This window comes from Simochromis diagramma, unplaced genomic scaffold, assembly GCF_900408965.1.
Source record: "Simochromis diagramma unplaced genomic scaffold, fSimDia1.1 OVJJ01000320.1, whole genome shotgun sequence".
In the NCBI taxonomy this organism is placed as follows: Eukaryota; Metazoa; Chordata; class Actinopteri; order Cichliformes; family Cichlidae; genus Simochromis; species Simochromis diagramma.
Window position 1 is genome coordinate 12935652 of NW_024386773.1, and position 27441 is coordinate 12963092.

Below are 27441 nucleotides of genomic sequence, written 5' to 3' on the forward strand. Positions count from 1 at the left end.
CTGGGCCCGAGTAGGGCAGTCTACACCTAGAGTGTGGGCATATGCTCTCCTAAATCTAGGCATGCCTAAACCCTTAAATAAATATAGCAGACCACTTTGCAGCAGCAGTATCTGACTGGAGGACTAAAATGTCAGCCTGTGGTATAGGCTGCTACATTTCATGACCACATGCCCAGTGTGGGTTTCTCTGACTACAGACTTCCTCTGCTGGACATATGTCTCCCCAAAGTGCTCTCACACAGGGCCCGCATGACCATGTTAGAGACTTCAAAGTCATCACACCCTTTGTGGACAAACATGGATTCTTACCAGAGCTCTCGTGAGGAACAACAGCTGACTGTGTGAAAGTTGGTGATGCTCTTGATGGCTCTATAAACAAACAGTGAGAATTATATTTAACTGTATTTGTCCAACAGAAGATTAAGACATACATCAAACATGCATCAGGTAAAGTAACACTGGTCCCTCACAGAAACACACCAGAATGTTTTGACTCTTAGATCCTGAAATAATGTTTCCTGGACTTTTTAATTGGTTTGATATATGGACTTAAATATATGATACATGATTAATAATAAACCCACAGCACCTTCAACCTCCAGTTTTATTTGTCTGAGTGAAACTCTGTAGCTTCCATAATTTGATTCCACTCCACACCAGTAGACACCAGCGTCCTGTGAGGAAACATCCCTGATGGACACGTCGAAGCCTCTGTTGGTGTTTGTGAGTAGTCTGAATTTCTCGTTTAACCTCTGACCTTTTGTTGACAAAATATCCTTACAGGTGAAATTCTCCCTTCTGCAGAAAAACTGGACCCCGGACTTGAAATCATCATCTGGATAATCACACTTGATGTTAGCTGCTCTGGTCACAGTTTGAGTAAATGGTTGCTGGCAGTTTTCTGTATAAAAATAAAGACAAACCCCCCAAACAAGGACAATAAAGTATTTGAATGTGCTTCATTATATCACAACATGTAACTTGTACTTTGTCGCACACTACTTTAACATTTTTAACTTCCTCGTGTGCTGACAAAGGTGTGAAACAGATGAAGACACGAGCAAACTGTGAAATTTCCTTTCAAAAGTCTGAGATGTAAAGTAACTTCTGAGATTAAAAAACAAACAAAGTAATGTAAACATGCGTTTAACCTGTAATCTGTAATAAATCTTTACATTTCCAAACTATGATTTATGTTGTGTGATAGAAACAAACTATATAATACCAAAATACAGGTGAGGAAATCTGATTTTAGTTATTAATTTCTTGTGTTGTACTAATAACATCAACAACAATAATAATAATCACATTTCTTACCAGATTTCAATTTCTTTTTGACAGGAAAACTATTTGAGCTTTGATCAAATTCACATCTGTACTTCCCAAAGTCTGCTTGTTTAAGATCTCTGATGCCCACCATGAGAGTTTTATGTTTTGTATCATGGTACAGAGAAAATCTGCCTTTATCTTCCCAAACATCCTTCAGAGAGCTTCGTAAGCGTGTTCTATTGGGAAAAACTACATTGACGTGGTCATATTTTTTATTTGCTTCAGGATATTTGCAGATGAATTGAACCCATCCTTGTTTGCATGCCTCCACTTCATCTTTATCATCAACACCATCTTCATCATCACCATCGGCAGCACAACCTGCAGATCGAAGAGAAATGTTAGTATCCTGTTATGTCCTGTTATTGAATTTTCTGTGTTTAGTAGGTAGGACCCCTTCTCATACAGTTAACACTATAGATAATCAGACATCTGTGTCACATATGTATATGTAGTGTTGCTTAGTGTGAGATATCTGTAAGTATGTGTTAGTAATGTTTTTACCTGTCGTCAGTGAGAGGATGAGTAGTAGCAGTAAGTTCATTATGTTGGTTTCAGATCTGCAGTTAGCTTCCTTTTGTCACGCTGGCTCTTCTGTTGGTCGCTTAAATTTCTGTCACATAATACCTAAAGTTTCCTCACACTAACTTTTCTGTTTAATGTTATTTTGTCATAGGTTACGATCTTATCGTTGGCAGTAAAGATGAGGTAAGTGTTGTGTGGGACAAAGGAAATGATCAGACAACACAACAGAAATAGCTTCATACTTTTAGTTTTAACTGCACCATCACGTCAAGGTTAGGCTATGAAGAATATTTCACAAAAGCAAAGCAACGTTTATTTGTATGTGACCACATGATGTCGAATGACACTGATTCCAGAAAATTTGAACACTGTCTGAACTGGAGATGAAAGAAAATATTTTAGTCTCTTAAACCTCGACTGAAAACACCTCGAAGACAACATGTCGAATGATGGGAAAGCGACATGTTTCCCACCACATTCATTCACAACGTCAGGTAGTTTGCTGAACTCTAAAATCGTTTTAGAATATTTATAGTAGTAATGTAAATGTGAATCACTAACCAAGCCAATTTAATCAAATCTTTAATTTCACGTCACAAAATCTGTCGTTTTCATCCTGCAAACCAGATGTTTAAGGCCCAGTTTCATCTGTAAATTGATGTAATCTGTAAACCCTGTAAGCTCAAATGAGCCTGCATCATTTCTGCAGAAGCAGAGCCAGGAGCAGGAACTGTTCTAACTCTGAGAGAGGTTGGTGTTGGCAATGCAGCAAAAATAATGATGAGTTAACTTCCAACTAAAAACCTGTGGGATCAAGAAGTGGCACAAATAAACTGCTGCATGACCACAGACATGTAGAAAAACACTTATCTTGAAAGCAGGAAGTGATGCTAACTGCATCACTGTGATACAGACCTGTTAACTTGTCACTGACAGTAAGATGAGAGTCAAAGAATGGCCTGGTAAAAGTTAATTGAGTGGTTGAGTCGACAGCACAAAGCAGACTGATTTGTTCTTAGTTTAGATAAGTTCTGGTTATTAGTTTCTTTTTTTTAAGTCCCTGATCGATTACTGATAGATGAATTGATAAAGGAATCTATGACCCTTTCTTTCTTCCACACAATGTGTTATTTACAGTCTGTGTGACCAGCTCACAGTTTATGAACCAGTCATTGTGCTAAATAAAATCACTGAGCCAGTCATCCTTCTGGGAAATACGTTCCACCAATTATGACATCATTTGCAGATTTCATCTAAACTCTTTGTTATGTCCCCAAGACGGAGGCCCGAGGAGGGTGTGGGGAGCATCAAAAGTAGAGCTGGGAGAGAAAGAAACAAGCAAAATAATACAGAAACTTTTAAATTATAAACTTTATTCTTATCGACACAAAGAGACAGCAGTGCTGTTATATCAATATCAAAACAAAAAGAAAAACATGACACAATTCACCAGGAAAGGAGGACATTCTGCTATTACTAAATAAAAAAGCAAATATAATAACGTTGTGTTATCTTAAGTCAAAAGCCAAACCAAAAACATACATAAGAAATATGCACGCACAAAAAAGAGAAAGAGAAAAAACCCCCAAAGACATATTAAGAGGACCACAACAGTAGTCAGTAGTAGCTGCCAACTCAGCTCGAGTGTGAGCATCATTAGCAGTTCATTTTTCCTTATAGATTCAAGCTGCTCTTCACATTCTTGGCCACCAGATGCCGCCAAAGAGCACTGTGTTGAAAAAGTGGGTAACAAACACTTTTTCAAAACAAGCTTAATTTGCCCATCACTAGATTTCAACACTGCTCCCACAAACACAACTCCAAAATACATTACCGGGCTCTTCTTTCGCTCAACCTCGGTTTCATACACTAGAAAACAACACCTGGATTTTATAATGTCGGGGTTAATGGCTGAGTGGGTCCAGGTGCCGACTGGGGAAAAGAGCGGCATGTGGGCCCTGGAGAGAAAAAAGAGAGAGAGTGGAAGAAAGAGCAGCACCACACACCTACACCTGCCCAGCTCCACAGAATATAACACGCTTTAAAAAGCACATTTCATTTTGGCTCAGGCTCATTGATTACTGAGTAGAGAGTCTCCTCTGCAGGTCTGGATGGTTGAGTGATTGTCGGGTTGGTTGGACATTTGCTTAATGTCAAAGTAGAATATTCACAGGCAGAGGAGCTGCGTTTCAGCGCCTCACCACCCGCTTTGTCAGAGCAGCTTTCAAAGTTGATGCAATCGTAAAGTGGTGAGGCAGCTACATCTGTGGGGACGCTAGCAGTGACATAAATCGAGGTCAGTGCATTTTCTGGCTGGTCTGGTTGCTGGGGGCGCTCCTGTATCTCCTCATACGTACAGTCCTTCAACTACAAAATAAAAAAATATAGTTTAAAAACTTCATATAAAATCACATAAAACTTTTGGATGTTTATTCATCTGTATGATTTATTGCTGTCATGTTTTATGATAAATACACCCTACAATCATTTTCAAAATGATTAAAAAAACATTGCGGCAGGTTATGTTGCAATGTGCTGATTAGTTGTAATCATTAGTTGCCAGTAAAATATATTTTAAAGGAATATATATTTTCTTTCATTATTGCCGTAATGTGAAATATATTTCATCCTTTATAACAGACGTCTGCCTGAAAAGCTTTTATGAGCCAACATCTGTGTGTCTGCAGTTCAGTCCAGGAGGTTTTAACTGGGGAGACATTTCAACTATGTTTCCTGGATTGTCACCAGTTATACATGAAAATAAATAAATAAACAAACTTAAATTCCACACTAACCTCTTTGGCATGTTGCAATGCTGCATTAGCTCCTCTGCATTTTGAAAAGGAGATTCCTGGCAGAGACGAAGCAGAAAATCAAGAAATAAGCAAAATTATCTGTTAAAGATTTGCATTTTTTCTAGTTTGATTGTTTTTAAATGTCTGATATGATGAGAACTCAGCAAAGATTATATCTTTCATAACTTTAAAAAATCTATGTCAGCTAATGTCATGCATCATGTATACTGCAGATTGTTAGATAGCATTTGTACAAAAGTACAGGGATGTGTTTTTTCTTTTTTTGGATAAAAGCAGCAAATATGTTTGTGTGACTGATGATGTACAAAGGATTTAGTGAAAGTTCTTACGTCTGTAGACAAGGATGAAAACGACCAGAAACACCAACCCAGTTATTATGATTAGAACTATTCCAACGTCAGAAATGCCTGCAGCGTAAACTAAACAACAATTTTCCAGCATTATTCATCATCCCAGCATTGACATCCCGAACTGTCTTTGTTGGAAAATGTGAAAGGAGCAGTTTTTAAGAAATTTAAAAAATAAAAATTGTTATGTGAACATCCACAAACTTTCCCAGTTCTCATAAGCTGCAGAAGTTTTAGGATACCACATGTACTCTCACCATGACACTCAGCAGATGCAGTGGGTCCTGTAGTTGAAAAAACAGCAGACATAAATGATTGGTGGAAACCGAAGGAAACAAATGTGCATTCAGACTCTACTTTGAGGCATTAGATTAACAGAGTTTAATTAAATGATAAAATAATATCATCAATTTGGAAAAAAAAGAATATTTATAATTTTTAGACACCAGCTTAGAGGTTACCATCTCGTTTTCCTCTCCACTTTTTAAAGTGGCATTACGAAATGTAATGTTAGCAAAGTGAAGTGAAGTTAGCCAGTAAAAGTCTTGTGTTCGATGGGGTTTGATCCCAGTCTGCATGCCAAATATCCTTGTGCAAGATACTAACCGCTGGTTGCTCTCCGATGCATCCATCAGAGTGTGAATGTGTAAGAATGTAAGTTAGGTTGCACTGAAAACCTAGAAAAGTGCTTGTGTGAATGGGTGTGATTTGTTGAATGAACAAGTTGTATAAAGTGCTTTGAGTGCTCAGAGTAGAAAAGTGCAATATAAGAACCAGTCCATTTACCATTTATTAACCTAATGTAGTAATACCTCATAATCAGAAAACACACATTTTTAGTGCCGAGTATAAGCACATCCTCTTTTCTTCTGTGTCAAACCTTTTTGTTTCTTTTAAATTCTTTTAAAGTCATTTTCTTGCTAACAGTTACGATTAAAAGTCTTAATTTTTTAATATTTTTATTTTTAAAATGATTTTATTAAAACTGCAAAAACCAAAACATTATAAATAATGAATTAAAAGTAAAATATATGTGCAAAATGAGCCTGCTTTAATATGCTGTGCATTATGACCCAGGGTCAGATAATAAAATAGCACGGCTCACCTACAGTCAGGGACAATCTGTTGAAGAACCTGTTACTTTGGTGTTCATTGGTGCTTTCTGCTCCACACCAGTATGTCCCACTGTCGTCCGCTGTCACTTCTCTCACTGTCATGGTGATATTTTTCTTCTCTTTATTGTCATTCATCCAAAACCTCTTGTTCCTATTGGGATCTCTGGTGCTTACTAAAGGTTTACATATAGATGGATCTTCTCCCTTACAGATAAATTTTGTACAATTTGAGAGAGCCTGGTTATATTTACACCAGTATGTGAAGTTCTCTCCAACAGCTGGTGATCTTGTGAAGCTCTTAATATCTGTGGAAAACAGAGGCAAACATACGTTAGTAGTGCCTAAATATAAAACGTAAACCTTTAAAGTGGAAAACACAAGTTATTTACTTTTAATACTTAGTTTTATTTTTGTGAGTGCAGCATGATGAATCCCCTCAGGTGATCTTACGCCGCACCAGTAAATACCATCATCCTGAGAGGACACATTACTGATGGACATATTGAAGCTATGGCTGATGTTTGAGGGAGTGAATGTCCTGTTTGACTTTGGATAAGATTTTGTTGATAAATTATCCTCGCAGGTGAAACTTTTCCCTTTGCAGAAAAACTTGATCCACGACTTTTTGTCTTCTGGATAATCACATCTGATGGTGGTTTTAGCTGTCCTGTATGCGATTTGATGAAATGCTTTTGGGCATTGTTTTGCTGGGGAAAAAAAAGTATTACTCACAAATGTCTTTTTCTCTGGAAAGGAAAGGCTCACATGATCCATTTATTTAGATACAGTAATCCAAACTATGAATGTGTTGACCAATGTGAATTAAAATCAGCCACAGCATATATGAATGTGAATAAGAAATTATTCCTTCTTACCAATTTTAAATTCTAATTCCTCTCTGTCAGCTGATGAATTCTTCGTCTGATGTTGCTTAATGATCACTCTGAGAGTGTTTTGCTCAGTTGTTGAAGCCTTAGTCATTTGACATTTTCTAGTTGTGTTTTGGTTGCAGGTGAATTCAACCCATCCTTTTGTGCAAATCTTCTCTTCTGACAGCAGCTCACAACCTAAAGCAAACATTCACATGATAAAGGCCACTGAAATAAAATCCCAGAGGGGTGTCCGAAGATGGTATTTAGGGAAGGTTCCTTTTAAAATGTATTCCACTACAGATTAAAGAATAAATGCCTCAAAATGTATTTTGCAACATATTCTGTTACTCAATGAGAGTAACGTATTCTGAATACTTGGGATTACTAATATATGATCATGCTTTTTACAACTACATGAATGTACTATTGCTGTGTGATTTATTACTATTACTGAAGATTATTCGCCATACCAACACCGACTAGATTTTTAAATCTTTATTTAAAATGAGTAACAGTAGGTGGACATTAGGTAAGGCTGCACTTTTTGCAGCGATCTCATAGAAAACTATTCCTGTATCAGTGATGTTTTCTTTTTGTCTGCTTTCATAACTGCACATGATTATTTGCAGCTAGCAGGTTGTTAATGCAACATTCATTAATAGTAATAAATCAGACAGCAATAGTACATCAAAGATACTTTAGTGGCACATAACCCAGGTAACTACCACAACTAAAACAAGTTAGTTGCATTAGGCTAACGCTAGTTTTTTAAAAAGAACTTACTTCCAGCTGAGAGCAGCTTGTTTGCTGGCAGGTCAGATTCACTTTAAATGTGAAGTGGTGTCGGAATTTACAGCTCCGAACCGTAGTAAAGAGACCTCTGTCTAATAAGTCGGGCTCCATGTGTACACGTGTGACAGTGTGACACAAGTAAGTGAGTGTTGGGCCGGAACGTTAGGCTGTATGTTGTTGTTGTCACATGACTTGCTAATAAACCTTACTACCCCGTTGGGTAGGAAATAGATATTCTGTTAAAGAAGGAGCATTAAGATCTTCAGCGCAGAGGGATCATCACACCAGTAGAATGCAGCACAGACTGGATCAGTGGGATGGTTGTGGTCCAAAAGCAGACTGGGAACTTAACGGTGTGCATTGATCCAAAACTCTTAAACAAAGCCCTGCCTGATCTATCAAAGGCTAAAGTGTTCACTGTCTGCGACATGAAGACTGAATTTTGGCACGTGAAATTGGAGGAGGAGTGAAGCTACCTGACAACATTTTCGACTCCGTTTGGAAGCTACAGATGGCTGAGGATGCCGATGGGGATAAGTCCAGCTCCGGAAGTGTTCCAGAGAAAGCTCACACAAGCTTTGGATGGACTGGCAGGGATCTACGTCATTGCAGATGATGTGCTGATTACTGACCACGGAGACACAGATGCTGAAGCAGTACGTGACCATGACGAGAAGCTGAGACAGTTTTTGACTCATTGCAGGCAGAAAAACATTAAGTTGAACGCAGAAAAGTTTAAACTTGAACAGAAGGAGACTACGTACATTGGACGTCAGCTGACAAGCAACAGTCTGAAAATAGACCCAGAGAAGGTTAGGGCTATAGAGCAAATGTCCAGACCTACAGACATGAAGGCAGTACAGAGACTGTTAGGTATGGTGAACTACTTAGCAAAGTTTTGCCCACATCTGTCTGACCACTGTGACATACTGAGACAACTGACACACAAATACAGTGAGTGGAACTGGACACCTCGACACAAGGACGCATTCCAGAGACGGAAAGAGAGTATAGCAGAGGCTCCAGTCCTGAGATACTACTGCCCGGAGGCAGTAGTATCTGGGCTGACCGTACAATGTGACGCTTCGGACAAAGGGTTCGGTGCAGCACTTGTGCAGAAGCGTAAGCCTGTGGCTTTTGCGAGTAGAGCACTTACACGTACAGAGCAAGGTTATGCCCAGAAAACTGTAGTTTTCTGTATGGAGAAATTTCATCAGTACACATGGTTGTAAAGTGGTAGTACACAGTGATCACAAACCCTTAGAGACCATTGTAAGAAACCCAAACGGTTGCAAAGAATGCTTATGTGCATTCAGAAATTTCAGATTCAGATAATGGTTCACAGTATACGCCTGGTGAATTTGAGAGATTTAGTCGACTGTCGACTTCCAGCACAAAACATCTTCATCAGGTTACCCTCAGAGAAATGGGAAAGCTGCATCGGCAGTGAAGACAGCAAAGAGGCTGCTGCTCAAGGCAAAAATGGCAGAGCATGACCCGTATCTTGCGATTCTTGACCATCGCAACACACCGTCACAAGGCCTGGAGACCAGCCCAGCTCAGAGGCTTCTCAGCAGAAGGACACAGACCCTTTTGCCAACCAGGATGAACCTGCTGAGGCCGAAAGTCATTACAGTTTTACTTTGCCTTTTGCTTTTGTGTGTCATTTTGCCTTTACTGGTTGTGTTCTTCTGTTCCTGTTTGATGCCATTGAGTTCTTGTTCCTGTTCTATTGTCTTGGAGTTCTGTTGTTGTTAAAGCACATTGTTCATTAAAATTGTTTTTATTCACTCTCTGCCTTTCCAAATCTGTGGTTTCCTCTTACATCTGCTCAGGGGCGTTTCCTAAACCTGGACACAAAACCTCTGACGTAAACACACACACACAAAAAACTTTACACTTTAAATAAAATAGAAACTTAAACGCTTCTAGTTTGAAGACACTGTGTTTTAGTGTATATAATGAGTGCCCATTTCATAGGACATTACACACTACAATTAAAATCTTGGCAAAGAGGAATTTCACAAAAATAACAAAGATGTGAAATTAAGTGTTAGAGTCGTCTAATTCTTCTAAATGAGGTTAAAAAAAGCTGTAAAACAGCTAAAAATGAACTCAGACTATTTGCTTCTGTAATCCTCTGTCTCCCACATTGTTTCACCCATGGCTGGCATCAACTTTGAATTCAGCCTGGCTTGGTTTTGCACTCTAAACTGGCTTAAAGCAATCGTAGTAGCAACAGCATCATCAGAAGTTAGTTTTACTAGAGGATTAAATGAGGTCTGCAAATCATATTTAACTCTGTGAAAACTCGTTATTTTTGCCAAAAGATGGCCTGTTTCAAAGTAAATTATTATAAGTTATGAAGACAGTACATAAGCAGAAAATAAAAAGCTCAAACTCAAACGTCCTACTGTGTATGATTTAACACCATAATAAGAACATATAATGTAATATACAGTACAGCACTCATTATTATATAATATCAGGGTTAGTAATCTCTTTACCTGTCATTAGTGAGAGGATGAGCAGTAGAAGTAACTTCATTATGTTTGTTTTGTTCTTTAAAATCTTTATGACTTAAGTATTCAAATGCAGTTAGTTCCCATTCGCTTGTTGGCTGCTGAGTTGCTCTCCAGTGTCTATTCTTAACTTCATGGTTTATGGAGCCTACATTTTCTTGCTGCTCCTTCCTGTTTGTACTTCTCATTTTGAAATTGTTTTTAATGCCCCCTTTCAACATCACACACTGCCATCTTCTCATTTTTAGTAAAGAGGAAGTTATTGGTATGTGTAAGTTTGAGAAAGATGGACAGCTTGTTAGGGTGCCTGGGTCGTCCACCCAGTGTTTTGTGTTTTTGGTTCTTTGATTTGGTTATTTCATTATATTCTAGCTTTGTCTTATGGGTCATAGGATTATTCTTAGTTTAGGTTCTCTATGTGGGTTTTGTTAGAGTTTTAGTGTTCTGCTTTTCTGTCTGTGATTCATAGTTGCTGTATCCCCGAGTCAAGTCCACATCTCTGTGTTATGTTTCCTGTTTTACTTTGAAGTGATGTCTGATGTTAATGTGTCTGGTTTTGCTTCCCCTGTCTCGTTAGGCCTGATTTGCCCCAGCTGTGTTTCCCTCCTGTTACCCATTGCCTGATTGCTCCCTCTGTGTATTTTAGCCCCGTGTTTCTCTGTGTCAGTGTCGTGATCTACCCTCATTCATGCTTTGTGTTCTGCCTGAGTTTAGTTTTATATTTTGAAGTTTGTTACTTTTGAGTTCACATTTTGTCTCTGGAGTCTGCACTGTAGGTCCTCCATTTCACCACTCCTGCCTGCACACAGCCTTCACATGACACAGCTAAAACACTGCTTTTCATTCTCTGAACCAAATTCTCAATTTTCTAGGGAAAGTCACTGAATCAACCATCTTTTTTAAATTGGGTTTAATACAGTTTGTGTATCTCTTGCAATCTTGTTTGCAAAACAGATGATCATTTAATGGCACACCTTTTTGCACAGTTACACACTTTTTGTACCTCTCGCCCTATGACAGCTGGGATAGGCTCCAGCGCCCCCCGAAAAAGAATAAGCGGAAGCGAATGGATGGATAAACAGTAAATCATGTTTTTACACATGACACGAGACCCCAATGAAAAGAAATAGAAGACATACAATATAATTTTAATAGATATAATTATATTAGATATGTTTATAATGTATACACATACACCATGTATGTACACAGTTCTGAAAACACGAAACTCAAAATATTTTGGGCACTTTCTAGGGTGTGTAATTTTTCACAGTTACTTGAATAAAGAAGCTGGTCCAGTACTTCAGTTTTTACCAGAGTATTTTTAAGATAAATGTTTGTACTTCTACTTTAGTGAAGAGTGTCTATTTTGTCAGCTCTGTTAAACACCACGATTAAAAGACTGATGAAGAAGTTCAACTTGTGAAGAGAAAAAAGCCTTACAGACATTTTTATTTCTGCTGTCCCGTGGTTTGTGTTGAACCCTTTGAACACACTGACTGAAAGCCCAAAATAAATACTGTCCACGGGTCACTGCAAGACCAGCAGATACACATGTGACAACTATGTATGTATGTATTAGGGGTGCAACGATATTCGTATCGATATTGAACCGTTCGATACAGTGCTTTCGGTTCGGTACGCATATGTATCGAACAATACAACATTTGTAATTTATTTTATCAACTTTCCTTCTGACGATGCTGTCTGTGTTGAGCGCTCAGTGAATCTGCGTTCGACTACTCCGCCTAGGCTGCACTGTCGAGCGCAGATCCACTGAGCGCTCAACACAGACAGCATAGTCAGAAGGAAGAGCGCAGGGCAAGCTAGCAAGACAGAAGTTAAGTTCTCCTTGCAACATGGACCTCCCCCACTCTCATTCAGATCTGGCGTTTGGAACTATCTTGGTTTTCATGTGACGTATGACCCTGAAGGTAAGCGAGTCATGGACTAAAGTAAAACAGTATGTTGGATGTGCCACGCAATGCTCAATTACATGGGTGGGAACTAGTGTGTTAGCGCAGTTAGCTCGTTAACGTGTTGGCCGTCTAGCCCCATGCACGGGGCGATCGGCGGTAGCTCGTTAACGGAGATTTGCCGTGTTGTGGCGTTAAGGTCATTTCAACGAGATCAACCTGAAAGCACTAGTGGGAACACAACGAATATGACTGCACATTTACGCCGACATCATCCTAGTGCAAAGACAAAAACAACAAGCATGCTACTAACTTTAGCCGAGTCATTTAGACAGCTGTTAGCACATGATTCTCCTTATGCTGCTGAGAATATAGCCCAGAAGAAGCGGATAGTATAGCTTTTATTTTGGAAAGAGACATTTCCCTGTAATAAACTCTCTTTTCCAAAGATGAGTGATTCCTCAATCAGATACAGGGCTTGCAATATCGCTAGCCCGACGTCCTGGAGCTAGCGATTTTTCCAGTCGGGCTACCAAAATCTATCTCTTCCCTGCCCGTCGGGCTATTGTAGGAAGGAAAAATATATGTCAATGCTTTTGCATTCTTTCAGAAATGTAGCTGGGTAATTATGTCATTGGCATCGGTGAGCCACTGTCAATATGTGACATATTGAAATCGCGTTTGAATTTGCGCTTGTTTTTTGCTTTCACTTTGCAATCGTGCAAACTGTGTATAGAGAGCGACAGCACTGATTGGTGAGTGATGATAATTTGCGCACCAATTCCTCTGACATTGTCTTATTAATCGTTAGCTTACTATGCAAACATGACAAGTGAAATCTCCCGCAGCTTAAACATGTGAGAGGTTGATCGCGCAGAGAATCGCTGAGCTTATGTGAGTGCGTGTGTAAAAGCAGCAGGATATATATTTTAGTTCTGCTGAGCCAAATAAGACAGGTCAGGGTGAAGAAGTGACAGCCAAAGAAAAGCTTACCACAAAACGGAGAAGTTATGACAAATCAGACTATAAGGCAAAAAGAAAGTGCAGCTTTATGGTTTCATGGACAAAAGAATTTCTGTGGCTGCGATATGATGAGCTAAATAACCAGGGCTGCACATAAGTGGTCCGCAGGTGCGCATTCGCTGTCAAAATAAAAAACACGCACAAGGGTTAGGGTTAAATTTAAAAACTGTACCTTTGAGTTAAAATATATAGTTATAATTTTAATAAATGACAAATTAAAAAGGCATGAAAAATTTTTTTTTATAGAAAAAATATCGAACCGTGACACCAAAGTATCGAACCGAACCGAACCGTGAATTTTGTGTATCGTTGCACCCCTAGTATGTATGTATTTCAAAATGCTAAAAATTCCTTCTGATATATTATAATGCATGTTTTATTAAAGAATGTATCTTTAAGATCATAACAATCTAATTTTGGTTCATAATCTCATCAAGTAACAGGACGTTAACTTGAAATTCTGGTTCTTTAACTCTTTAATAAAACCTGTCATAATTAATTTTGTAGTTTTGCGTAAAAAAGGTTTTTGTTAGGTTGAAATTGTTAAATGTTGTCATTGTGTTACTTTAATTGTGTGATCAAAGACATTATGTTTCTGTTCCCCTCCCCGGCCTGCTGAATGGTGGGGGAGACAGTTAGCTATAGTTTTTACCTGCAGACATTTCAAGTAAGGTTCTCGTGTCCTTATTTAGTGAGGATGTTTTACTTCCTGCTCTTTATCTCCTCACCTGTGTTTGTACAGGGTAAACCTTTGGAGGAAGCTAAGCCACATACAGGGGTGAGGGGAGATGATCACCAGGGAGTCACACACACACACACACACACACACACACACACACACACACACACACACACACACACACACACAATCATCAGCTTCCAGTCATGCACACACACACACACACACACACACACAATCATCAGCTTCCAGTCATGCATACACACACACACACACACACACACACACACACACACACACAATCATCAGCTTCCAGTCATGCATACACACACACACACACACACACACACAATCATCAGCTTCCAGTCATGCACACACACACACACACACACACACACACACACACACACACACAATCATCAGCTTCCAGTCATGCACACGCACACACACACACACACACACACAATCATCAGCTTCCAGTCATGCACACGCACACACACACACACACACACAATCATCAGCTTCCAGTCATGCACACGCACACACACACACACACACACACAATCATCAGCTTCCAGTCATGCACACGCACACGCACACACACACACACACACACACACAATCATCAGCTTCCAGTCATGCACACGCACACACACACACACACACACACACAATCATCAGCTTCCAGTCATACACACACACACACACACACACACACAGTGCCTTAGTTTTATGACGCACCATAGGGGTTTTTTACAGTAGGTGTTTGTGTAAACTGTGTCACAGAATAAAAGGCTGCAGGGGGGTCGCAAGTTTCTTAACTTGCTAGCAAGTTAAGAAACGGTTAAAGTGTTCTGTCCTGCTTTGTTCACAGGAATAAGTCTGAACTAGCAGGCCTGCTGAAGCGCAGACCCAACAGTTTTGCTGACTGGAAGCTGATGATTGTCTTCAGCAGCTGGACCTGGCTGTGATCCCAGAGCTAACTGTAGCAGGGTTGTAGCACTGTATTACAACCCAGATTTCGCACTGGGTCTAGGCTGACTACTTTCTAAGCACCAACGAATAGTTTTATAAAACATTTACAAGAAATTGCTAAAGTTGAGATTTAGTAGAACAATAAAGACGTTAGAGAAAGAACCAGGGGAATGGTATGACTTTTTATTGTTTACTGTGAATATTGCTTTAGCTGAAAATCCTATTATTCCTAATAATTACAGTCAGAAAAATTCAATTCAATTTATTTATATAGCACTCTGTACAGGATAAAAACCACAAAGTGCTTCGCAGTAATATAAAAACAGATATACATAAAAACAGCACAGTCAAACGTTCAGCACAAATGAGTCTTAAGCTGCTTTTTAAAAGAATAAATACAATCAAGGCAACGTAATGATGGAGGGAGCGCATTCCACAACCTGGGGGCCACCGCTCTAAAACGTCTCCTCTGGTCTTAAAACGTGTTCGAGGAATTTTTATGGAATTTCTTTTGCTTATCAAGCCAGAAGCAGGGTGTTAAATTCTTTGTGTTTTTTATTTCTCCTTATTTAGTAACATTTTATGTGCCCACGAGAGGAGGAGAAATTGTAACAATTACAAAAATCAGCTGTCACACAAATACAGCTGCTAAACAGTACATGTGTGAGTGAATACAACCAGCCCATACCCAACCACAAAACAATGAATTTCAAATCAATTTTAAGAGTAATCTCGTTGTCTCATATCTATTTTGTTGATCCTTTAAATTGACTTAAACTATTAAGTCTATTAAGTCACAGTAACAAGTTCTGACAGTTTTATTTTGTTCTACAGACTATTCTAGGAACAAAGGGCAGTATTTTTAAAAATGATATTTATTTTTGCCCAACTCTGTTATGAACTCTGAGAATAAAAAGTATTTCTTGTTTGACTGTGTTAACTTTAAACCTCATTTTTTGGCAATGCGCAGTAATCAGAAAAACATTCCCCTTTGTTGTTTTAGCTGATAGAAAGGCAGTCGGGCTGGTTGAACATTTGCTGAACTCCACAGTAGAACATTCACAGGCTGAGGAGCTGGGTTTGAGTACCTCACCACCAGCTTTGACAGAACAGCTTTGAAAGTTGATGTTTGCGTAATGTGGCGAGAAAGCACAGAGTGAAGGTTGGCTCTAACTTAAATTGAGTTCGCTGCATGTTCTGAGTCTGACACCTGGAGGTGCTCCTGTGTATCCTCACAGGCACAGACCTTCAGTAAGAGAACGACAAACATTGTTTATACACAGTCACAACACTTGTGATAAAAACTGCACTACAAATTACAACTAAAATAATAATTATACCAAATTGTTACTACTGGGTACCTGTGTTTGAGACAATAGAGAATACATACAATAAGGTATACACACAGGCAGCCACACAGCATTCTGAAGTAATGTTTTGCTCTTCACTCAGTGATTCCTTTCATTTTTTTTCCTTTATACTTCGACTATAACATACTGTTAGCTGTTGGCACTAAAACTACATCGTTAAGTTTATAAAAAAGAACGGAAATTTGAATTTAACTTAACATATTCCTCTTTTAGCATGGCTAAAGGTTCATGACATTCAATCTTCTATGATGAAACAGTACCTAAATTTTGTCATCTGTAGTAGAATAGCATCTATCTGTCTGTCTGTCTGTCTGTCTGTCTGTCTGTGTGTGTGTGTGTGTGTGTGTGTGTGTAAAAACAGGTACCTCAAGGTATTTGTTGTTGCCATTATCCTACAATAAAAAGCAGAATAAAAAGCATATTGTAATACAAGAAAAGAGAGAAAAAATTAAACAATCACATGAGCAAATGCTTTTGAAACAGTGAGAAGGAAAAACTCCCTTTTAACAGGCTCAGGGAGGGGCGGGGCCATCTGCTGCAACATGCTGGGGGTGAATCCTACCTCAGCATGACTTAAGGAGGATTCAGGGTCGCCTGATCCAGCCCTAACTATAAGCTTTAGCACAAAGGAAAGTTTTAAGCCTACACAGAGCGGGTGTCTGTCTCCCAAATCCAAAGCTGGTTCCACAGAACAGGGGCCTGAAAACTGAAGGATTGGGAACAACAAGCAAGCCCGCAGTCAGAGAGCTAAGTGCTCTAATGGGGTGATATGGTACTATAACTTCGTTAAGATAAGATGGGGCCTGATTATTCTAGACTTGTATGTGAGGAGCAGGATTTTGAATTTGACTATGGATTTAACAGGAAGCCAATGAAGAGGAAATCTGCTCTCTCTTTCTAGTCCCTGTCAGGACTCTTGCTGCAGCATTTTGGATTAGCTGAAGGCTTTTCAGGGTTTTTTTTTTTAGGACATCCTGGTAATAATGAATTACAGTAGTCAAGCCTGGAAATAATAAATGCATGAACTAGTTCTTCAGCGTCACTCTGAGACAGGATATTTCTAATTTTAGAGATGTTGCACAAATGGAAGAAAGCAGTCTTACATATTTGTTTAATATTCAAGGTTCAAGGTTCTTTATTTGTCACATGCATAGTTATACAAGTATAACACACAGTGAAATGTAGCCTGACACGCTCCTCGACATGAGCAAAAAAATTGGGGGGGGGGGGGGGGTGTAGAGGAAAAACATTATATATATATATATATATGTAGTATATACATTGGGTGAATGTGCAGTAGTAGCAGCAAGCAGGTGAATTCTGTACATTAATATGAATAGACATCTGACTATTTTACAGGATAGACAATATAAACATATTTAAAATTAAAGGAATTGAAATGTACATTGTGCCTTGGTTTAGTGTCTGGAAGAGTCCTGTCTCAGTCAATTATAGATGATGTGAGAGGGCGGGTGTGTGTGTTTAGAGCATGGATGGCTTGGGGATAGAAGCTCCTCTTGAGTCTCTCTGTCCTTGCCCGGATGATGAGGAACCTTCTACCAGATTGCAGAAGTTGGAACAGTTTGTTGCCAGGATGGGACGGGTCCTTCAGTATCTGCGCTGCTCTAGTCCGGCATCTCCTGGTGTAGGTGTCCTGAAGCGGGAGGAGAGCAATCCTGCAGCAGCGTTCTGCTGTACGGATCACTCTCTGGAGAGCTTTTTGGTCCTTCACACAGCTGTTCCCGAACCACGATGTCATGTTCTGTGTGAGGATGCTCTCCACAGCGCCTGTATAGAAAATCCTGAGGATCTTTGGAGAGACCCTGAACTTCCTCAGTTGTCGTAGGTGATACAGGCGCTGCCTAGCCTTTTTGGTCTGGACCTGAATGTGGGCAGCCCATGTCAGGTCTGAGGAGATGTGGACACCAAGATACTTGAAGGACTGCACCCTCTCCACTGGAGCTCCATTGATGATAATGGGCTTGTAGTCTCTGTGCTGACCCCTTCTGAAGTCCACCACCAGCTCCTTGGTCTTGCTGACGTTCAGCTGGAGGTGGTTGTCCTGGCACCACGATGCCAGATTCTTCACTTCATCCATGTAGGCCGCCTCATCGTTGTTGGAGATGGCACCCAACACCACTGTGTCGTCAGCAAACTTCACAATGGTGTTGGAGCCATGGGTGGCCACACAGTCTGAAGTGTAGAGGGAGTAGAGCAGTGGCGAGAGGACACATCCCTGAGGTGCTCCTGTGTGGATGGTGATGCTGTTGGAGAAGCACCTGCCCACCCACACCACCTGAGTTCTGCCAGTGAGGAAGTCCAACACCCATGCACACAGACGGCTGTTAAGTCCCAGATCCCTCAGCTTTGTGAACAGTCTGCAGGGCACTATTGTGTTAAACGCTGAACTGTAATCAACAAACAGCATTCGCACATAGTTACCCTGTTTCTTGTCCACGTGGCTGAGAGTGGTGTGTAGGACGTGGGCGATGGCATCCTCTGTGGATCTGTTGGATCTGTAGGCGAACTGCAGCGGATCTGTGGTGTCTGGGATGGAGGAGGAGATGATGTTCTTCAGCAGCCTCTCAAACACCTTCATTACTACCGAGGTCAGTGCAACTGGCCGGTAATCGTTCAGGGATGAGGGTTTGCTGTTCTTGGGCACAGGGATGATGGTGGATCTTTTGAAGCATGTGGGGACCACAGACTTCGCCAGGGACTCGTTGAAGATGTAAGTGAACACACCTGCTAGCTGGTCAGCACAGCAGCGCAGCAGACGGCCGGTGATGCCGTCTGGCCCCGCCGCTTTCCTTGTGTTCACTCTCCTCAGTGCCGCTCGGACATCATGCTCCGCGATGCTGGTCACCGGTCTGTCGCTGATGACGTCACTGTCCTCGGTAGTCAGGCGGTAGATAGCATTAGCCGCCTGGCTAACCTCGAAACGGGCGTAGAACTGATTCAGCTCGTTGGTGAATGCAGAGTCGGCGTTGATCGGCGCAGTGTCCCTGGCTTTGTAGTCCGTAATGGTGCGTAGTTCGTGCCACATACTCCGTGTGTCGCCCTGGTGGAAGCGGGACTCCACACGTTCCCGGTACCGGCGTTTAGCATCTCTCACCGCGCGCCGCACGCCGTATGAGGCCGCTTTGTAGGCGCTCATATCGCCAGTGGCGAGACCCGCGTTGTAGGAGGCGGTCCTGGCGTTTACTGCAGTGCGGATCGATCTGTCCATCCACGGTTTCTGGTTTGGGAATGTGGTGACTCTCGCAGTGGGGATAATCTCCTCTGCTAGCATATTTACGAAGCATACTGCTACTTCCGTAAACTCGTTGATGTCGACTGCGCATGCTCTGAACATGTCCCAGTCTACGTCGTTGAGTGCGTCCTGTAGCGTAGCTTCTGATTGGGCAGTCCACCGTTTTACCTCCCTCGTGGTTACTTCTTCCCTCCGTATGCTTTGTTTATACTGGGGGATGAGGAAGATGGCGTTGTGGTCAGACTTCCCAAAAGCCGGGTGTGAGACAGCTTTGTAGCCCTGCTTGTATGGCGTGTAGCAGTGATCCAAAATTCAATCCCCTCTCGTTGGACACGAGACATGCTGGTAAAAGTTTGGCATGACTTGTCTGAGGTTTGCTTTGTTAAAGTCTCCTGCTACAATGAGGGCTGCGCCCGGGTCCTTGTTTTGAAGCGAGCTCAGAACATCATGTAATTCGGACAAAGCCATACCTGTGTCCGCTTGGGGTGGGATGTAGACCGCCGTGGCGATGACCGAGGTGAACTCACGGGGCAGATAGAAAGGGCGGCACTTAATGCTCAGGAACTCCAGATGTGGCGAGCAGCCACTGGAGAGAGTAGAAATGCTCCTGGCATCACACCACTTTCTGTTTACCATGAAACACACTCCCCCACCTTTGGTTTTGTTCGACTCTGCCGTTCTGTCCGCGCGGAGCACAAAGAACGAATTCGACGGAGTTACGGCCTGGTGGGGGTCAGCCATGTCTCCGTGAAGCACAGAATGTTGCAGTCCCTCATGTCACGTTGGAAGGTGACCCTTGCTCTTAGGTCATCGAGCTTGTTCTCCATGGATTGTACATTGGCCAGTAGGATACTGGGCAGTGGTGCGCGATGCGCCTGCTGTCTCAGTCTGTTCCTAATACCAGCGTGTTTCCCCCGGCGCTTCTTTGTTCTGCGCCTCGGATGAGCGGCCCATCCTTTGTTGTTCTCCGCGCCGCGTAGAATCTCTGGCGGCCAGGAAGGGTCGGGTTTAAAAGTGTCCAAGATTAGATGTGCAACCTTGGCACCGATGTTTATAAGTGATCCGCTGTCGTAAACTATAAGACTAGAGGATTTTGGGATGAAAACCAGAGCAAAAAATAGGTAAAAAACAAGAAAAGTGGATAGTCGGAGCGGAGTGGTCAGGAAGGCGTCTGGACGTGGCCGCGCCATCTTGGAAGATGTGCGTTGAAGGACATTTATTGGTCAAAACCAACTGCACAATTCCTCACAGCGTTACTGGAGGCCAAGCTAATGCCATCCAGAGTAAGAATCTGCTTAGATACCATATTTCTAAGATTTTCAGGGCCGAGTAAAATAACGTCAGTTTTATCTGAATTTAGAAGCAGAAAATTAGAGGCCATCCCGGACTTTAAGACATGCCTGCAGTTACTAATCGGTGTGTATACAGTGAAAATGTATACTATGCCCTCTAATGATACTGCCTAACAGACACATGTATAATGTAGCAGAAATGGTACCAGAACAAAACCCTGCGGAACTTCATAATTAACCTTAGTGTGTGAAGAGGACTCTCCATTTACATGCACAAATTGGAGTCTTTGAGATAGATGTGATTCAAAACACTGCAGCGTGGTACCTTTAACACCTACTACATGCACTAATTGCTGTGTTTTTCAAGCTGATAGTAGAAAAAACCAGCAACTGGTTATCCAGTAAGGGTCTCCTGGCTAGACCCCCCATGCTAAAACCAAGCCCTGGAATGGCGTGGCTACGTCTGCTGCCTCATACACAAGCATTTCACTACATGTTGTACTGTGTATGTGACAAATAAAATTTGAATTTGGTCTGTGCTTGTTGTTGGTGTCGGATTTAAAACATAATGGTGACAAACACTGGATCGAGGTGCCCCCTCTTAATATTTGCTTGAGCTACAACAGACTCTAGAATCTCCACTGGTGAGACAACAGTACTAACCAAGTACCTTGAATCTAGTTCAGACAAGCAAAATGAAAGCAAGACTCAGAACATCTTGATGTAAAATGTCGCTGGAGTTTTATCTGATGGATTACATAGCCACAAACCTCTCAGCAGAGGAAACATAGGCAGGGTGTGTAATTTAATCTCTTCAGACAGGCTGCAAGACATGTTGAGCAATATGTCAACATTATTTCTATTTTTTTGGATACGAGCTTAAATAATGTCCATGCAGTTAGAGATTAATAGCTGGCCTGATGAGGAGAGTCAATAATAAAATTATGTCCCTAAAATTTAATCAACGTTACTTCCTCATTGTGTGGAAAATAGTTTTGTTTTAACTAATTGGTTGTTTATAAATTGCTGCATTTATGAGTGCAATCTTTTATGTGAAATAGCACTACATAGTTATTTTAGATCACTTGGTACAACATTGCTGTCTCTACTCTCAACAATACTCATTAAACAGTGAGGCTTAGCAACATCACCATAATAAACCCTCACTGAGTGGTTTCTCTCAGGATGACAAATCCACAGAGGTGATGGATGAATACTCATACCTATCATACTGGATAGGCTGATGAGGAGGTTTAGTTTGGAATGTTCTCTACTAGTTAAGAGGTAATGAACTGGATTTCTTGATTTTTTTTGTGCTTTTGGGGAGTTTTTAGTTGATTGTCTGACAAATTATATGGTTTTACTAAAAGACTAGAAAGTCTGTGGTTTCATTTGGGTGACTGAAATCCATATAGTGCATCCTTTCATGGATTCAGCTTACTCACTATGATAACTCTCCCCTCTCATCCAAATCCACCACATCATTGTTTTTTGTACCGATGCTGCTCTCTCCTCAGTATAAAAAATGACTAATACATGAAAAAGTTAACTAATGGTTGTATCAAAACATTGCTGCATTAACTATACTTCATGTCAGACACAGCCACCCACCTGTTTGACATACGATGCTCCAGCTCCATTTTCAGCATTTTTTAAATGTGAGAATCCTGCAAAGTGAAAAGAGAAAATAAACACATTTCACTAAACTGATAAGCAGCTGCCTCCACTGGCTGCTTCTGAAAAAGAACTGCCAGAGTTGCACTGATCATTATCACTGAACCATTTTCTATTTTGATTTAATCTGATTTAACAAGAAATTTGAAAAGATAATCATAACTTGTATTCAGAAGTATTCATATATCATGGGATGGAGAATTTGGGGACTCTGCTAATGTCACTCTGTCTGCTGTTGATTTTTAGATGTTATCTGTGCAAAATATGGAAGAATCTCAATATTGTCTTATTTTTGAGAAATGAAAATGAATGTACTCACGTTTATAGATAAGGAATAAAATGATTGCAAATATCAGCTGCAACCCAGCCACACGTAGGATCAAGGTCATCACTACATCACAGAAATTTAGACCAGAAAATTATTCAGCAACTGCCGGTGCTGAAGAACATAGGAAAGATAAACCTTTTGAAAGTTTTGAGACTTTCACATCATCAGTTTATTTCTATGTTTTCATAAACAGCGTGAACGTCTTAATCCAGCTTCAGCACTTGCTTTCATAGCAGATTTAAGATATTAAATAAATTAAATAAAGTCTCTCACCAGAACTCTGAGGAGCTGCGGTGGTTGCAGTGGTTAGAAGACCTGTTTCAGAGAAAAACCACAGTCCTCACTGTTAAAGCTTTTTCTTTATGTTGTCATAAACTGTGTGAACGTCTTAATCCAGCTTTGTCACTTCTTTTCTGTATTTTTAAGATACTAATTAAAACCATCTCTTGCACAAGTGAGACATAAAAGATGTTTACCTAATGCAAGAGATAAATTAAATATTATTGCTAACATTATTTTGTAAGACTTCTATGAAACTCAATAGAACAGAAACATGTTAAGAATTAGTGATAAATTGTACAAGCAACTTACCTACAGTCAAATTAAATCCATCAAAGAAGTCGTCATGTGTTTGGTTGTGTTTGTGAGGGACTCTTGCTCCACACCAGTATATCCCACCATCGTTTGCTGTTACTTCTCTCACTGTAATGGTGATACTCCCGCTGTTCTCTTTCATTATAAACCTCTGGTTCACGTCAGGCTCTGTGCTGGTTACTAGCTGTTTGCATACAGTTGAATCTTCTCCTTTGCAGATGAATTTTATACATGAGGAGGCATCCTGGTTGTAGTTACACTGGTATGTGAAGTTCTGTCCAATAGTTGGTGTCAAAGGTTCAATATCTGAAGACAAAAAGACAAATATTTGCCTTCAGCTTATCAGCCAGCTTTTATCATTTAAACCTCAGAGACTGAACATGTGGAATACTCACCTATAACTTTCAGGTGTACTTGTGTGTGTGATAATCTGTAACTTCCATCATTTGATTCCACTCCACACCAGTAATCACCAGCATCCTGTGAGGTCACATGACTGATGGAAATGTTCAAGGCACGGCTGCTGCCTGTGAGAGTAAACGTCCCTTTTGACGTTGATAAAATGTCCTCACAGGCAAAATGTTTCTTTTTACAGAAGAACTTTATGTGGGACTCGTAAACATCTGGATAATCACATGTGATGGTGCTGTTAGCTGTTCTGTACACGCTGAGAAATGTTTGCAGGCAGTTTGCATGCTCTGTAAACAAATCAGAGAAATAAAGTATTTAAAATTTAGCTCCATAGGCAGTGACTTTAAATCGATGAGGACTCGCAGATTATGGAAATTGATTAATATATAATAATAATAATAATTATTATTATTATTATTTGAACAGGTGTCACATTTCTTACCAGTCTCCAGTTTTCCTTCCTGTATGTCAGATGAGTTCGATCTTTGAAAAAACCTGCACCTGTACTCCCCAAACTCTCGCTCTTCAACATGTTTTATTGCAACCTTGAGATTTTTATTTTTTGTATCATGGTAGAGGAAAAATCTGCCATTTTCTTCCCACACGTCCTTCTTAAAGGTTTGTACAGATGTTCCACTGGAAAGAACTACATCAATGTATTGATATTTGTTATTTGTTTCAGGATATTTGCAGGTGATTTCAGCCCATTGATGGTGACATGCTCTCACTTCAGATTCAGCCTCACAACCTGAAAATGAAAGAAAATAAGCTGCTATGCTTACAACCTTTTTTGAGTTTGTGAGCCTCGAGCTTTGTGTAATCATAGATGATTTTTGTATTACCGTAGAATTTTACACATCGTTTTTATACGAACAGATTAAGAAAGGTCAAACTAGAACTAAAACAAACTAGAACAAAATGTGTTGAAAAAAAACTTTAATAATTAATATTCAAGTCTGTTATCACTGTAAGCAATTGTTAGTAATCGTATTACCTGTGGTCAGAGAGAGGATGAGTAGGAGCAGTAACTTCATTATACTGGTTTTGAAGCTTTATGTCTTCGTTGTTTGTCTTCAGTTTGTGTCTCCAGTCTGTTGCTCGGCAGTTTTGTTTGCTGATTTTCAGTTTTTGTGGCCAAAATTTTTCACTCCTACCGTTCTAACCACCCCTCCCTCTTCCTCTCATGGCCCATTCACCACCGCCCCGTCTGACAAACACAAACACAACTTTTTGCATTAAACAGGAACTAAGTGGCTCGTTTGGGTGTGAAAAGGGCAGTTTGGTAGAAGCATGTGACTGAACATCAGAAATAACTTAATAGTTCTATAATAAAAACTAGGAATGGAATCAGTTATAAGTAAATGAATCTCTTTACACTGCAGACTGAAACGTTTTAGGTTTTAAGGGCAGGAGACTCGGTTCATTTTTAACAACACTCTGTGCTTAATGTGTCATTAAATACATAATGAAGTATCCAGATCTTTTTCATGTTTTTGTGAGGATAATGGTACGTTTAATGTACCATTATCCTCACACACACACAGACCAGGGGGATTGCGACTCGGAAGTGTTCCTGTTCCTGTGGTGTTCCAGCCACACCTGCTGCTCATCACCTGCAGCCAGCTGTAGCAGATTACTCTCATCAGGAGCAAACTAAGAGTGTGGCTGAGCTCCAGGCAGTGCGGGATTCTTGAGTCAACCCATATGGAAAAGAAATAGAAAAAACTTCATATAAGGCTCATATGATTTACTCATGAAAGTGGCCACTTTGTCATTACTTTCATATATTGTTTTAGGAAGTATCCAAAACATACAAGTTTCATTTATATAATTTTTCAAGGGATCTTTTATCTGTTTTCAGTCTTATATGCTTTTCATACAAGTTTCACACAAGACAGATACAAACTTTATATATATATCTTTTCCATATGGGAAACCCGTTAAGTACAGCCGTCGACTTATATGTTTCAATGAGTAATGACCTCGCTATCAATTGTAGATCACCTGCTGAACTGTGTGTGTGTTTGTGTCACCAGGACTCAGAGTGGAGCGTCTTACCACAGAGAGAAGTCACGGGTTGGATTTGGGAGTGGCCATCTTTTCATCTTTAGGAATATTTGCAGTGTTAGAGTGAATTGTTAAATGTTGCCATTATTGTACTTAAATTTGTTTGCCTTGGTTCAAACTGTATGATCAAAGTTATTCTTCTGTTTCTATTCTTATCCCCCACCTACATCTGCGTGGGGGAGGCTGTTGGTAAGTGTTTATGGCGAACCATTAAAGTTAAGCCGTATCCAGGTGTGGGGAGCTGACCTTTGGATAACTAGGAAATATGGTTAAACAGTTGTAAGCATATTTTGTGTGGCAGGAAGTCACTAATACAGAGACACATTCATTCACATGTTCGCACATGCATACAAACACATACTTAGCTTTTATGGCACACTATATGGGTTTTACATTGTGTAACCAATTTAAACCAGTTTCACTGTGTTTGTATAACCCACGGTGGTCAATAACAGAGCCTGCAAGGGGAATCAGTTTGAAGTCATCTCAACATCTTGCCGGACTTCCCTCGCTAGCAAGTGACAACCGTACGGAGTGTCTTGCTTTTGTCCACAGTGACAAACCTCTGCGCCAGCGAGCTCTGACATTAGACCTAACATGCACTGTGTGAGATTCATGGAGGAATCGCCACGGGAGCCACAGTGCTGAATGCTGGACATTGTGTTTTTCTGTAAATAAAGCCTCACTGCTCTTCATCAACGTCCTGCTTTTGGGCCCAATTTCCTACCTTCATCTGCTTCTCTCTGCTGAGCCTCTTAACAGCTGTGACTGTAAGAAGAGAAGTGTTGAAACGATCAATGTGCAAGTGAGCAAGCTTTTACTGGGAAAACATTTCTTTATCTAATCAACTTTATTTAACTCAAACTAGAACCAATACTTACTCAGTGGCTCTCCAATGTGTAGCTTCAAGTTTAAGAGAACAAAATTCTGGTCACCTTTTTTTGGACCTCCAACTTTGCCTTGGTGCCTTGATCAACTCCAACTCAGATAATCCAACTGGTAACAGCAGTGGTGATGACAATAAAAAGGATTATCAAAAAGAAAGGGAAACGTCTCTCACAGCATGTGTTCTTTTACAGAACTGCATGTTTAACAAGTAAAACAAATATTATCTATTTTAGATTTTTTATATTATATGTTATCCGTTTCCACAAACACAATATCTAAAATCTGATTTTATTTTTTAAAATATAAATTAAGGATGAATTTGATATCAGGAATATGTTTTAAAAAGTTGGTGCATGGGTCTCCCATCACCTCGTCTTTCATCAGAAGTCTTTGGAACAGAATTCCACTATTTGGTTCCCTCAGTCATGGCCTCTTCATGCTTATTGGGGTTAACAGCATCAGATTGCTTTATTTGCTGCTTTGATGCTACAAAAACATTCCATGAAAATTAGTTATTCAATTATTCATGGTATGGGCTAGAGGTAAAAATCCATGGCTTCCTTAATTAAATACATTTTAATGTACAAAAATACATAAAAAAAAAAACCCCACAAAGATCACACGGCAGCTCCTGCCTGGGTTCGAACCAGGAC

General features: G+C 40.3%; 2 protein-coding genes across 2 annotated transcripts; both read right to left on the bottom strand.

Annotated features, from left to right (window-relative positions):
* Window positions 1-3196: 3196 nt before the first annotated feature.
* Window positions 3197-10898, bottom strand: LOC120719970. The gene is made up of 8 exons (XM_040009531.1): window positions 10304-10898; window positions 7008-7199; window positions 6522-6839; window positions 6123-6437; window positions 5275-5301; window positions 5000-5077; window positions 4650-4705; window positions 3197-4221 (listed from the first exon to the last, which is right to left on the bottom strand). The coding sequence occupies exons 1-8, from the start codon at window positions 10341-10343 to the stop codon at window positions 3910-3912; spliced, it is 1338 nt and encodes a 445-aa protein (XP_039865465.1). The 5' UTR covers window positions 10344-10898; the 3' UTR covers window positions 3197-3909.
* A 4007-nt stretch (window positions 10899-14905) lies between these two features.
* Window positions 14906-25005, bottom strand: LOC120719981 (polymeric immunoglobulin receptor-like). The gene is made up of 9 exons (XM_040009540.1): window positions 24828-25005; window positions 24276-24581; window positions 23818-24120; window positions 23420-23728; window positions 23102-23143; window positions 22820-22891; window positions 22438-22493; window positions 16647-16673; window positions 14906-16157 (listed from the first exon to the last, which is right to left on the bottom strand). Exons 1-9 carry the CDS (start codon window positions 24865-24867, stop codon window positions 16086-16088), a joined length of 1227 nt encoding a protein of 408 aa, XP_039865474.1. The 5' UTR covers window positions 24868-25005; the 3' UTR covers window positions 14906-16085.
* Window positions 25006-27441: the final 2436 nt, after the last annotated feature.